The 13,121-nt window shown below is 54.7% G+C and overlaps 1 protein-coding gene across 1 annotated transcript in view; it reads right to left on the bottom strand.

Moving 5' to 3' along the window:
- The window catches only part of TNS1 (tensin 1), a 224,381-nt gene that overhangs the window by 44,723 nt on the left and 166,537 nt on the right, over positions 1–13,121 (bottom strand). The window contains exon 19 of the mRNA XM_033111937.1: positions 408–1,985. Coding sequence (XP_032967828.1) covers positions 408–1,985 — 1,578 coding nt within the window. The remainder of the gene's footprint in view (positions 1–407; positions 1,986–13,121) is intronic.

The raw sequence follows: 13,121 nt of genomic DNA, 5'->3' as shown, positions 1-13,121 counted from the left end.
AATCTATACTCTAGCCCCAAAGTCACCACCTCTAGGAAGTTTTCCCTGATTATCCCAGGTGGTAAGCCTTGATTTCCCCAGGCTCTGGGGCTTTGGTCCCCATCTCTATTGTATAACAGCACACATTGCACTCTGTTGGAATTACGACTGTGTACCTGTCCCCTCACTAGACTATAAGATCCTTGAGAACAGGAACTTAATGCCTATCTTAGAGCCTAACAGACAATGAATGCAGGAAGAGATGGCTAGTGGGTGGGCTCCCGACAGCCTCTTCTCTAGGCTAAAGCAGAGTCTGCTGAGGTGTGATGGCTGTGCCTGCACCTCCCTCCATCAAGACCAACCAAGAACAAAGAGGGAAGGTGCCGAGGGAGGGGATATCCAGCATTGATGGTCCCTGGGACTCTTACCTGCTACCCGGTGGGCCACCAAGCCTTCCAGGTTCAAGGGCTCCTCCTCTGGAGTTCGGGAAGGATCTGAAGTCCCCTCCTTTGGTGGGAGCTGAGGCTGAGCAGTGAGACCAGGGAGAGAGGCTGGGGGCTGCTGAGGCCCCGGAGGGCTGTGGGGGGTTGGAAGGAAGGCGGGAGAGGAAGAAGAGGAGGCTGGGCTCTTTGGACGGTAGCTCTGGTTGGGCCCAGCCAGACACAGCTGATGATCATAAGATGAGTAAGACCTGCCGGGGGGCCCAGACTCCAGGCGCGCCCGTGGGGCCGGCTCAGGGGTTCCCAAGGAATGCCCACTGGGGATGTAGCCAGATCGGGACTGGGTCAGTGGATGGGACTGGAAGGGTGAGCCGGAGAGGGGCTGGGAGGAGAGTGGGGAGGCCCCTGGCCAGGCCCCTGGGACACTCTGGGATTTGTGCAGGGGGGTGGCGGCCGCAGCCGGCTCCAAATCCAGCATCAGCATGTTGAGGGTTTCGATGGACTGCTCGATCTCCTGCTGGGAGGCTGCCCTCGGGAACTCAGGGAGGCCAGGCAGGGGGGTCTCTGCCAACGGCTGGGGACTAGGCCTGCTGAGCCCGAGACCCTCCAAGTGGGCTCTTTCCTGCTGGCGAGGAGGAGGGCAAGGCGGCTGCTGCTGCTGCTGCTGCTGCCAGGAATTGAGGCCCCTCTGCACAGCCTCCCGGCTGCTTCCTCCGCGGGCTGGAGCTGGGGGCAACTGGGGCTCGGTGTCCGGAAAGGACTGAGAGCGGAACATGCCGCTGGGGTCATGGCCATAGTGGGAAGTGGTCACTGGCTGTGGCCAGGCTGCGTGGGGGCCCTCCCTCTGGTAGCCAGCGAGAGCTTCCTGTGCGGAGTAGGAGGGCCGCATGGGGACCGTGTGGCCAGCATGGGCAGGCACTGCCCGGCTGGCAGAGTCGTAAGGGTAGCCCCCGCCATTGACCATAGGTTCCACAGGGTAGGGCTTGTCCAGACCATTGGTCAGTGGGGACAACGCCTCCGGGTAGCCGCCCTCACTGGTGTTGGTGATCCCGTCCAGGGAGGACAGTGTGCCCATGCTGCCCACACTGTGCCCGTCCTGGTTGGGCAGCTCATCGTCCAGGATGTCTGTCTCCCGCTCCGATGCCAAGGCACTGCCGTTGACGTGAACCTGGGCTGGGACAACATGGCGACCAGAGGAGGGTGCAGCAGAGCCCCCCGCTGGGCGGGACCGGAGATGCTGGGTGTGGTACATGACACCTGGCTTCTCTCGCTCTAAGCCGAAGCCACTGAGCAGGCGGTCCAGCTCACGCTTCTCCTCAGGACTCAGGGCAGCAGGCGCACTGGCGGGCCCAGGGGCAGGCTCATCGGTCTTGTCTGTCTTGGTGGAGGCTGTGGAGTTGCCCGAGTCACTGCTCACAGAGAGGGTATGTTCCACATGGTTGGGGGTGGCCGACAGGGCAGGACGCGTGGCATTGACGGCCCCAGTGCTGCCATGCAGGGAGTCCTTCTTCTTCACCTTGGCATACAGGCTCCCGTCCAGTGGCCCCTGGGTATGTCCCACAACCTCTGCAAGAGACAGAGCAACAGACAGCAGATGTCAGTGGGAAACAGGGACATATTTTATTCTCCTGAAGGAAGGAGTAAGAGCTTCCATTCCCTGGATCCTAAAACCTCCTCTCAGCACCCTGAGATACAGCTGAGGTGGCAGAAAGGCAAAAAGACTAAAGGACCCCTACCCCAGGCTTTTGGGCAAAACCCATCCCAATACCCAGCTTCAGAGCCAGGCCACAGAGCCTAAGATTGGGCCAGAGGTGTTGGGGGCCAAGATGCTCCAGTGCAAAGCCTGCCTCTGACATTTCACTAGGTCCTAGGAGTGCTGGGCCAACATGGGGCTCAGCAAAGCCAGCGGGACCCGTGTCAAACGGGACATACTTTTGCTCTGAATGCTGGGGCCCATGGGAACTTTGGAAAGGGGGTCCAGGGGCCAGGGGGAAGCTTATTAGGGATCAAGAACAAAAAGCAGAGGTTTACATCAGGGACAGGTGTGCCCTGTGTCATTTTATCTACAGACAGCGCTGAGGGCCGCGTGAGCAATACTTTCTCTGAAAGGAAAAAGTGAGTGCTGGGTGGCTTGAGGCCAAAGGGCTGACTCAGGAACGAAGAACTTCCCCACCCAGAGGAACTCAGTGATTTCACACCCTGTACAGTCAGCAGCCCAGCCCCTAGCCCAACACACACACACACACACACACACACACACACAGAAATCCTGACATAAAGAAATCCAGAAATACACACGCCAATCAGTAATCACCCAAATCAAACACCCAGAATTCACCCAAATCAAACGTGCTGGTGCACTCTTGGGGTACACCAGATAGGTGTCCCCAGTCAGAAAGTGTGGATATGAATATGTTAATAATAATAATAATAGTTAACATGCAGCGAGCACCTATTATGCACCAAACTCTTTGCTATGCACTTTACACATACATTATTTCTAAGCCTGAGTCAGGGAGTATTATGCTTATTTTAAAGACAGAAAATCTGAAGTTCTGAGAGGTGAAACCATTTATTTGCAGATACATAGCACTTGGTAAAGCTGGGGTTTTAAATCAGAACTAATTTAAGACTTAATTAAAACTCAGTTACAATCAAAACTAATTTAAAAGCAGAACTACTCAATCAGAACTTCAAAGAGCACACAATTTTTATTATCCTATGCTGACTCTAATAGCTCACACACATACACACACAATGGAATGAACACATAAAAGGCAGCAATGTCCCAAAATAAATACTTAAAATTTAAAGCCACAAACATTTCAGAAAAATACAAGCTCCTACGAGGTCCAAGGATCAGCCCTCAGGCCAGAAGTGGCAGCCTCTAAAAATAAACACTCATACAGCAGCCCACGGCCAAAAACAAGTGATCAGACAACCACAAAACAGGAACATCCTGATGGGCACACACACACACACAAACCACAGGCCAACCAAATGACATCACCATCGAGCCAGCGCGAGGAGAGATGCCCGACAGGGCACATCGTCCACCCACACATACCCCGGGGGCTCTGCCCATTCGCTTAACTCTCCAGAACCATCTCTCTGCCCCCGAGTTTTCCCTCAGGCTTTGGGACCTCAGCCAGAGGCAGAATCTAAGTGACATTGGGCCAGAATTTTGCCACAGTGGCCCAGAATTCTCAGAAATGGGGCTGGTCTGAACGGAAAAGGTGTTTTGGCTGAGATAGGCCTGAATCTCCAATAGCCTGTGCCGTATGTCAGGATCCCTGAAAGCTGCTAAGAGGCAGCTGCAGGCATAGCTGCCTCTCCCAACTCACCTACGAGCATCCCTAAAGGGTCGACATTGGCAGATGACAAAGCCTGCCCCTCACGCCTGTCCCTCCCAAGAACTAGATGCGTTGGGACACAAAAGAGAAGAGACACCAGCTGACTGTTTCCAGGGGAAAAATGTATTAAAGACGGGAGGCTCTCCTCCACTCAGATTTCTGAGGAGGGTTCTCATAAGATGGGTCCCTCACACCAGTTAGTGGGAGTCTGAAGAGCTGTCTTTCCTTCTTACTGTGCCTGGAAAGCTGCTGGCCCTGGAGAAAGCAGGCCCATTCCTGGGCCCTGGTCCCACTCAGCAGCCCACACCATGAGATGCCAGAGTTCCTCCCAGGCCAGGGATCTCCTCCATATCCTGCACCCCTAATCCCCCAAGTCCATGCTCATATGGCCTGGGAAGTGGGGAGAGCAGCAAGCAAAGGGTGCAGTGTCCTCCAACCTCCCCATTTACACTTATACAGAAGACGATGAGAAGCACTGGGTCCAAATCTGAGAGTACTCTCTCCTTCTGGGAGAAAGCACCCACTCCGGCACCTCACTTGGGTTCATAAAAGAAAAGCTTTTGGCAAAAGAGCTAAGAAAGCATCCCCGAGGCCAGGAGGGAGAATTCACACTGATCGCCACCACCTGATATCCTGGCCCTTCATTGATTTTAAAAACGTCAATATTAAACTGGTTCTGCAGCGTAATTTAACCCCGCATGGGCTACAGTTAGTAGCAACATCAGGAACGATAACTGCCGGGCCACGAAGGATTAGCAAGAAAATCGAAGAAGTGTAAATTGTGTAATTAAATCCTGTTTGCTCAATACAAATGGAAATTCTATTTCTGTCCTCAAAAGAAGAGCCCAGCTGCTCCTGACCGCCCAGTGCTGGCCACATGCTCCAGGCTGTTCTGCAACCTTCACTGCTTGGCTTCCTTGGCATATCAAGGGGGGAAAGAGGACACCCAGGCCCCTCCCAGGTCTATCCAGCCTGCATGAGGGCTCTGCTGAAACCCCAGCAAACTGCCAGAACCTGCGGGGCACTACCCCTGCTCCTCCCCTCGGAGCTGAAGGGAAGTGCCCCCCACCCCGCTAACTCCCCCCCCACCCCGTTGTCCCTTCCCCCCACCTGCTGCCCCCACACCGGTGCACATTCCTTCTCCCCATCTACCACAGCCACATTAAGAGCTATTTACCGGGACCACAAAAAGCCGGAACACAAGGTCTGTTTCAATCTATTAAAGCAGGAAGGACAAAAGAGAGAGGCGGGTAGAGCAAGAAAGAGTGAAATAGAGTGCAGAAGGAAGAGGGGGGCTCAGAGGGGGTGAGGACTCAAACCCTGGGCCACCACCAGATCCACCTCGAAGTCCCAGCAGCCTCCAGGGGATGGCCAGTTCAGCTAAAACCATCTCAGGTGAGATGGAGCTGGACACCCAGTGTGGGGGGGGGCAGCGGGTAGAGGGAGGAACCTGCCTGTTTGGGGCCATGGGTACGGCATGGATGACATTGGAATAGAAGAATAAACGGCAGGGGAAACACAAGTCACAGAGAGGCCAGGGTGGCGGCTCCCAGGTCCCAAGCCTGGGCCAGCCTGGGCGTCCTGTCTCACGGGCTGTCTCCCTGCCCCCTTCTCTCAGGAAGTTGAGAAGCCCACGGTCTCTTCAAGACCCCACTTGCTTTGTCTGCATATGTCTCCTCGCTCTTCCCAGCAGCTGCTCCAAGCCCTGGACTCCACCCTTGACACTGAGTTTGATTGCACCAAGGGGCCCTAATCCAGATGTGCGAGTCATGCTTTTGGAAAGCTCTGAGGAAAATCCCCAGCTGACTTGGACGTGGACCTGCTCCCCAGGCTTCACAGTACAGACCAGGATGCAGGAAAGCAAAGCTGCGTCCAGTCCACACACTTAAAAAAAAAAAAGAAAGAAATAAACATGGGATGCTAAGATAATTTGTGTTTAGGGTTTAGGGCAATTATTTTCTAATTTTGATGGTCATAAGAATCTCCTCTGGGGATTGTTACAAATGTAGATTCTGGGGTCCTAGGTCCAAAGATTTTCACTCATAGGCCTGGGGTAAGGCCAAGAATTAGTACGTTAACTAACTCTCTGGTGTCCTGGCACATACCTGGGAGGGTAACAGCTTGACAACCCTGATCCAGATGGCCAGCATTTTGAGCTCTGAGGTTAAGGACCCCCGCTTCCATTTATAACGTCAAGTGTGATGATTTCATTTAATTTAGAGGTCAGGACAGACAGCCCCACCATGAAGAATAATGGTACAATTTGGTTGACTGCAAGAAAGAAGTCTCCTTTGGCGATGAGGCAACGAGGAGAGACCCCTCCCGGTCCCAATAGCAGGCCTGTTTTGAACAGTGACTGATTTATTAAGGTTTGCAGGATGGGGCCCTTCATGATTAAAAAGTCCTTTGAGTCCACGTCCAGCAGAATAACAATTCATTAAAATACATTACCCAGAACAGTGATGACCAATCATCGTGGAGGAAAATCAATGCAGTGCCAATAGGAAGAGGCACCGTGCCCACTGCAACAGGCAGTTTGGAGGCAGACAGAGGCCCCGGCAGGGCAGGCGGAAATCCAACTCCTTAAACGTGGGAATGGGGCATCAAAGGCCACAGGTATCTCGGAGGTCGGTGAACTTTGACAAGCACTGAGTCTTGGCCAAGAGGCAGCCAGGAGCGCCAGTTCTGGACATGTTAATCCTTTCACCACAGACTCTCCCCCAACAATGGAGGGAGCCAGGCTGGGGCTAGAGCTGGGGCTGGTGAGAGGCAATATGGGAGGCAGAGGACGGGGCTGGTTACCAGAGAGGCCACAGGGGTGTGCTTCTAGAGAGGAGACAGAGAGGAGGCGCTCCCTCCTTCCTCACCCCGAAGCCAGACACACCCATTACTCAGAAGGATGGTCTCCATCTTAATGGCCAACTCAGCTTGCATCAACCGCTTAACCACGCAGAGCCTGGCCACACAGAAATTCGAATGCATGCTTGCAGGTTTGCTGAGTGATAGGATATAGGATTCAGGAGTGAAGTACCTTGAGCTAAGTCTGGAACATCCTCCTCTTTCCATTTCAACAGCTCTCATCACCCAGGGTAAAGCCTTGTACCCTCCTGCTGGACACTCCAGACCTTTTATCATCTGGCCCCTGCCTGCCTTTTGACGCTACACCTTCACTATCCTTAATACGCCAAACAACCCCCCACACACACGCTCTACTCTTACTATTTGTATGCTCTTTCTGAACCTGTACCTCACACATGCTGTTCCCTCTCCTGAAAGGCCCTTTCTCACCTTGCCCCCAGAACCCCCCATCTCCCTGGCAAACCTCTTCCTCCTCCTTCAGGCTCACTTTGAACTTCTCCGGGAAGACTCCCTTGGCCTAACCCCTTTCCTGCCATCCTCCAGACCGATAAACCTCTTCTGTGTCCCCACTGCCCTTTGTAGATGTCTACTGTTAACACTGGACAGTCCATGTTTGTCTTCCCCACTAAGCTAAGTGCTCCTTGAGCAAAGGTCTTTGTTTCTCTCTCTCTCCCCCAGTGCCCAGACGGTTCCATTTACAATGTGGTCTACGTGAATAGTGCCCCTTGGAGTTCAATACATAACCAGCCTGGCTATACAGAATGACCCTACAGAGTGCCATGCCTGGCCCACATTAGGTGTTCCATAAACGCTTCTTGCATTACATTAAATAGCCCAGAAAGTTTTATAGTGTCTTGTCAGCTACTGAGATACTCTTCCATTGCCACCCAGAGAAGTGAAAAATCAGAGGTTCAAGGTGGACCACAAGCTTCTCCCAAAGGGAAGAGAAAAGAGAGGCACTGCAGCCAAAATTTCATGGAGAAGGGTATTCTACAGAGTTAGTAGCATGGGCTGGGCGCAGTGAAAGTCCCTATAAACTGGCTGAGCCAGAGCCCACCCCATGGCATTCCCACAGGATCCCCAGCCACACGCCTCTCCAGTGGACTTTAACTCTCTTAGAGGCCAAGGACCCCTTGAAATAGCTGATTAATTTCCTAGATTAATTTCCTTTAAAAAATACACAAACACAAATTTTGCACATAATTTCAGGGGGTTGATGGACACCTCAAAGTCCATCTATGAGCCTTAAATTAAGATGTACACATCTAATAATGCTTCTTCTGGAGAATCCCTCTCTGTCACCCAGGACTTCAGAAGAATGTCAGGATCCATCCAAGAGAAATGGGAGAACAGAAAGGAAAACCTTCCAGCTAGAAGAGCCTGAGAAGGGGCCCAGCCCAGAGCAACCCACTGGGTTTTAACCAGCCCTGGGGAGGTGTGGTGTGAAGAGGGAGTGAAGCTAGAGAGAGCTATGGGGAACCTCAGCCCCATGACTCAAGCATGACCTGGGGTTCTCCTGAGACACCGTGGCAATGGCGGCAGGAACCTCCTGTGGCCCAATCTGTGACAGTCCTGGTCTCCACCCATGCGGACCTCCCAATCCACAGCCATCCAGGGACTGAGGCAGCCCTTTGTTCCCTGCAGCTTGCAGAGAGTTTTAGACCTTCTCTAAATGGGATTGGGCTTCCTGAGAGGCTCTGAAGATTAGCAGAAGTACGGATGGAGGAGAAGTCCCAAGTCTCTGAAAGGGAACCACACAGAGGAGTCACGGCCTCTGAGGGGCAAAGAGGGCAGGAGACAGGTGCAGCCCAAGGCTCTGGGTTCACACTGGGAAGTGCCCACCAATGCCACACTGACCAGCATGGGCCTCGGGCCCTGTGCGCAGGGACAGATGAGCCCAGGCTTGGCAAACACACCTGTCTTTCTTCCTGTTGAACAGCACTCAGAGGGAACCCACTGTGTTTTCAGAGCGTGGACAGAACAAGATTTTTCTCAGGGCTGCTCTCAATCTTTTCACAGGTGGCTCTGTCCCCTGGAGAAGTGACATCGGCAGTGTCACCCACAACCCCTGCCTCTGTGGGCCCAGGGAGGGTCAGTGGCAAGTGCCCTACCCCTGGCTACCTCCACCATTCTGCCAAGGCCAAGAAAGAAAGAGGGAGGCACGAGGCCCAATGTCCAAATGGAACTGAATTTGGACATTCAGCCTGCGGGCCTTGCAGATGGAGCAAGCCAGCACCACTGAAATGGAAATGGAAAACAGAGCCCCTCCCACTGGCACCTCCGGGCCCTCTGGGCAACAGAACTAAGATCTGAGAGGGCCCGGGAAGTCAGCTGAGCCAAGAGTGTTTTAAAAGCCATGGGATTTTTAGAGCTGAAGTATCTTAAGGGGTCAGTTCATCCACTGCCTACCTCTCATATTATAGGAGGACAGTGAAGCTAAGGGGCCCCCCAACCAAGGTGACCCAGCACAGAGGTGCAGAGACTCGCCTTCCTGCCTCCAAGTTCAGTGCTCTCCCCTCTTCAAGGTGAAGGTCACTGGAGGAGTCTGGGAGAGGGGGACTCTCCAACCACCGCTGCAAACCTCACAATATAATATACGGGGCTTCAGCCAAGCAATGATGATGGATGTGTCCCCAGGCCCTGCTCAGGAAGGACCCACAGTACTTTACACAGATACCGTCTTCTTTGAATTTCTCCAGAGAGAGGGAATAGGGCCAGAAACCCTGAACATGACCTTTATTTCAGACCCAAGGGACCAGGGCCTGGAGGGTGAGTGACCTGCCCGAGTCACACGACAGCCCACGACCTTGCAGGGCCAGCCTCCTGGCCGTCAGGCCCCATGCCGGCACTACAACCAGAGCCTAACACTCCCACTCCCTGCCTCGGCCTATCCGGGCACCAGATATCACAGACACTCAGGACAGTAAAAATAGCTCTGAGCCCACAACAACCGAAGCCCTTCTCTGCCAGGCCAGGGCGCCCGCCTGGACACTCAGAAATCCCTGGCCCGGGGATGGCAGAGCCGCCAAGAGCCGCGCCAAAGTTGGGAGAAAGCCATGACTGGGAGCCCGCAGGAGGCTGGCGGGCGAATGGTCAGTACAGGGGGTGCCACAAAGCTCAAACCACAGAAGTTGGTGGGGGAACGTCCTGAATAAACGTCCCGCTGGGAATGTTACAGGGGTGTCCTTGCCTCTACCACATTCCCTCTGCCCACCCCGTTCTCATCCATCATGAACCATTGCCCCAAAAGAATGAGGCTAACTCAGACACACTGCCCCCCACCAACTCAGTCACCCCTCAGACCTGAGTTGGCAGCTCTTACATGTCCCAGCGCAGCAAGTCCTGGCAAGAAGCAGCTATGTCCACTGCGTCCACCTCCACAGGCAGTGCCTGTGGCCACTGCCCGGCACAGCAGCAAGCCCTTTCCCGGTCCAAGGCAATCCAGGACACAGAAGCCTCCACCACGCTCTCCCTAGACCCAACAGACAGCCACACAAGGACACACACAGGCAAGAAACAGCTGCCCCGCAGACACTTACCCTCTGGACGGACAGGGAGAAATGAGAGGGGAAAGAACCACTCTGATTTGATCTCCGCTCCTTGTGCCTCAAGTTTCAAATCATTCCTACATGGCTGCAGCTCCCAGTGCTGTCTGTGTCCTACTTGGGCTCACTGGGCTGTCAGGGGTGGGAGGAGCAAGGCCGCCCGCCGGCCCCTGTACACATACCACACCCTCGCTCTCCTCTCCTCTCTCCTCCTCTCCCCTACCCCGCCCACTCTGCCTCACTCTGGCTTGTAGGAAGCCAGTGGGATAAAACTCTGTCTGTAATTTCAGCCAGCTGGGTCCCCAGGGCTTCACTTATCATCCTGTAGCTATGCAACTCTTGAATGACATCACAGTGGCTTCCCAAGCCCTCCACACGAGTGCGAGTGCGAATCAGCCGGCTCAGCTCCAGCCCCAGCTCCAGCTCCAGCCCAGTTCCAGCTCCAGCCCCAGCCCAGCTCCAGCCCCAGCCCCAGCCCAGTTCCAGCCCCAGCCCAGCTCCAGCCCCAGCCCAGCTCTAGCCCCAGCCCAGCTCCAGCTCCAGCCCCAGCTCCAGCCCCAGCCCAGCCCCAGCCCAGTTCCAGCTCCAGCCCCAGCCCAGTTCCAGCCCCAGCCCAGCTCCAGCCACAGCCCCAGCCCCAGCCCCAGCCCCAGCCCCAGCCCAGTTCCAGCCCCAGCCCAGTTCCAGCCCCAGCCCAGCTCCAGCCCCAGCCCCAGCCCCAGCCCCAGCCCAGTTCCAGCCCCAGCCCAGCTCCAGCTCCAGCCCCAGCCCAGCCCCAGCCCAGTTCCAGCTCCAGCCCCAGCCCAGTTCCAGCCCCAGCCCAGCTCCAGCCCCAGCCCAGCTCCAGCTCCAGCCCCAGCTCCAGCTCCAGCCCACTTCTAGCCTCAGCCCTAGTTCAGTTCCAGCCCCAGCTCAATCCGAGCTCAGTAACAGCCCCAGCCCAGCACAGCCTCAGAAAAGTCCCAGTCCCAGAACAACCCCAAACCGGCCCCAGCTCAGCCCCAGTCCCAAATCCATGGAGGCTCCAGTACCCAGAGGAGAAGAGAGAACCTGGGAGCAAAGCAGCAGGGATGCAAGGGAGAGAGAGGAAAGGGCAAGAGATCCTAGGAGGGTATTGAGATTTATTTCCCCAAATTTTTCCACATTTTTTTCCATTCTCAGCAAATGAAAGGCAGAACAGATGACAACAATTTTCCAGCTGCTGAACAATAAGGTGGAAATCTCTTTTTTCCCTCTCTCCCCCTCCTTCCCCTCCACAGGGCAGAGTCTAGGAGCCAGGACACTTCCTTGGCTTATAAAAGGCTGGCGGTAGGGCGGGGGGGGGGGGGGGGGGGGGGGGGGACCTTTACTTCCCAGAGGTCGTGGCCATGAGGCCTAAACAGAGAGGCTGGGGTGTCACTCAGGAAGGCCTCGGGGAGAGGGACAGGAGCCCTAAAACGAGATCATCAGTACAAAGCTTTGGATTCCGGCCCAACAACTTGGACAATTTTGGAGCCCTGACTTTGGAAAGGGCCAGTGGGCTCTGGCCCAGCAGATTGATCTGCCAGGCCACCTGAGACACCTCCAATTGACCGGCGATTGGTATTTAGTTTGGTCCCATCTGAAAACCATGAATGACAGAGAGAACAACTTTCCGAGTGCCAGCGATGTTTGCCTTCACCCCCAACCACCCAGGTGTAAAGCAGTCCACACAGCCAAAATCCACACAAGCTACCCAAAGTCCCCCAGGATACTGGTGTGCCCTAAAAAGGGCCAGAAGTCAGTTCCTAGCTGATAACAAGACACCAAATCCCAACTTTCATTTGCAATGTTGTTGGCGACTTATTTGCATATCAATTGAATGTCCCATCCTAACTCCCAGAGTTGGTAGGAAAGGGCCTGGGGTTTGCAGCCAGGTCAGCGGGGAGACTTCAGTGCCTGGTCTGTCTTTGTCAGGGCCCCAGTTAGTATACAACCCCACCCTGCTTCTGAAGCCACCCCAGCCTGGTGTCCAGCTGAGCCCCGGGTCCCTTTCACACTGCCAGCACCACTCTCTAGATGCTTCTTTTGGGAAATAAAGAAGGAAAATAAAAGGAAGAACAAAAATGGTACCCAGTGCCCTATAGGCTGGCTCCTGCACTATCTTAACTGCATCTTCACTGATGAGATGCAGAGGCCCCCACCCAGTGTCAAAAACTTCAAAGAAACCATAAGAATGGGCAGCAGAGAAAGGGTTCCACGCCTCAGGCTTCAAACTGGGGGCAGGAGGACTTCCAGCTTTCCAAGTGCAGGACTGTGTAGGAACACAGCTTGGACAAACTATTCCTATCATCCAGCCATCCAATCATTCTAAGCAGAAACACAAGGAGGAGAAAGGCCCAGGTATCCAGAGTGTCAAGGTTGTCAGATGGGAGAGGAAGGAACTCAGGGTGGGGTGCGGGACTGTGTGGGGGATGGAAATGTCCACAGGATCTTCTCCCTTCCTCCCAGCCCAGTGGAAAGGAAAGGAGGCAGACCAGGAACTCAGAGCTATAGGGGCAGGGCAGGTGCTGGGCACCGCTCACATGGCCCCAGCCTTCCAGGGTCTCCGCACTCCCTCCAGAAGGCAGTGGACACGGCCCAGCTCAGAAGTGTGTTTCCTGAAGGTAGGACAGGAGCCGGAGTGCCAGAGGATTCCTCAGGAAGGGAGCTGTCAGCTCCCAGGCAGATATCCATGTGGCACAAGGTTTGGGGGTATAGCCACTCACCTCCCTCTTGCCTCTCCCCACTCTTATTGCCTCCTCGGGCATGGATACCATCTTTAGCAGTCCTCACTTGGGAAGGATGGAGGGAGAATGGGGAAGGGGCCCGAGTTGGCTTGGGGAGCCAGGAAGAAGGAGACAGTAACCAGAATGGGGCAGGCAAGTTAACTATGTGCCTGCACTTCAATGCACGTTCTCTCATTTGCTTCCACAACGGCCTTTCAA

The sequence above is a fragment of the Rhinolophus ferrumequinum genome, chromosome 8 (assembly GCF_004115265.2).
Source record: "Rhinolophus ferrumequinum isolate MPI-CBG mRhiFer1 chromosome 8, mRhiFer1_v1.p, whole genome shotgun sequence".
NCBI classification, from domain to species: domain Eukaryota; kingdom Metazoa; phylum Chordata; class Mammalia; order Chiroptera; family Rhinolophidae; genus Rhinolophus; species Rhinolophus ferrumequinum.
The sequence above is the reverse complement of the archived record's forward strand: the minus strand, read 5'-3'. Positions and strand labels throughout refer to the sequence as shown.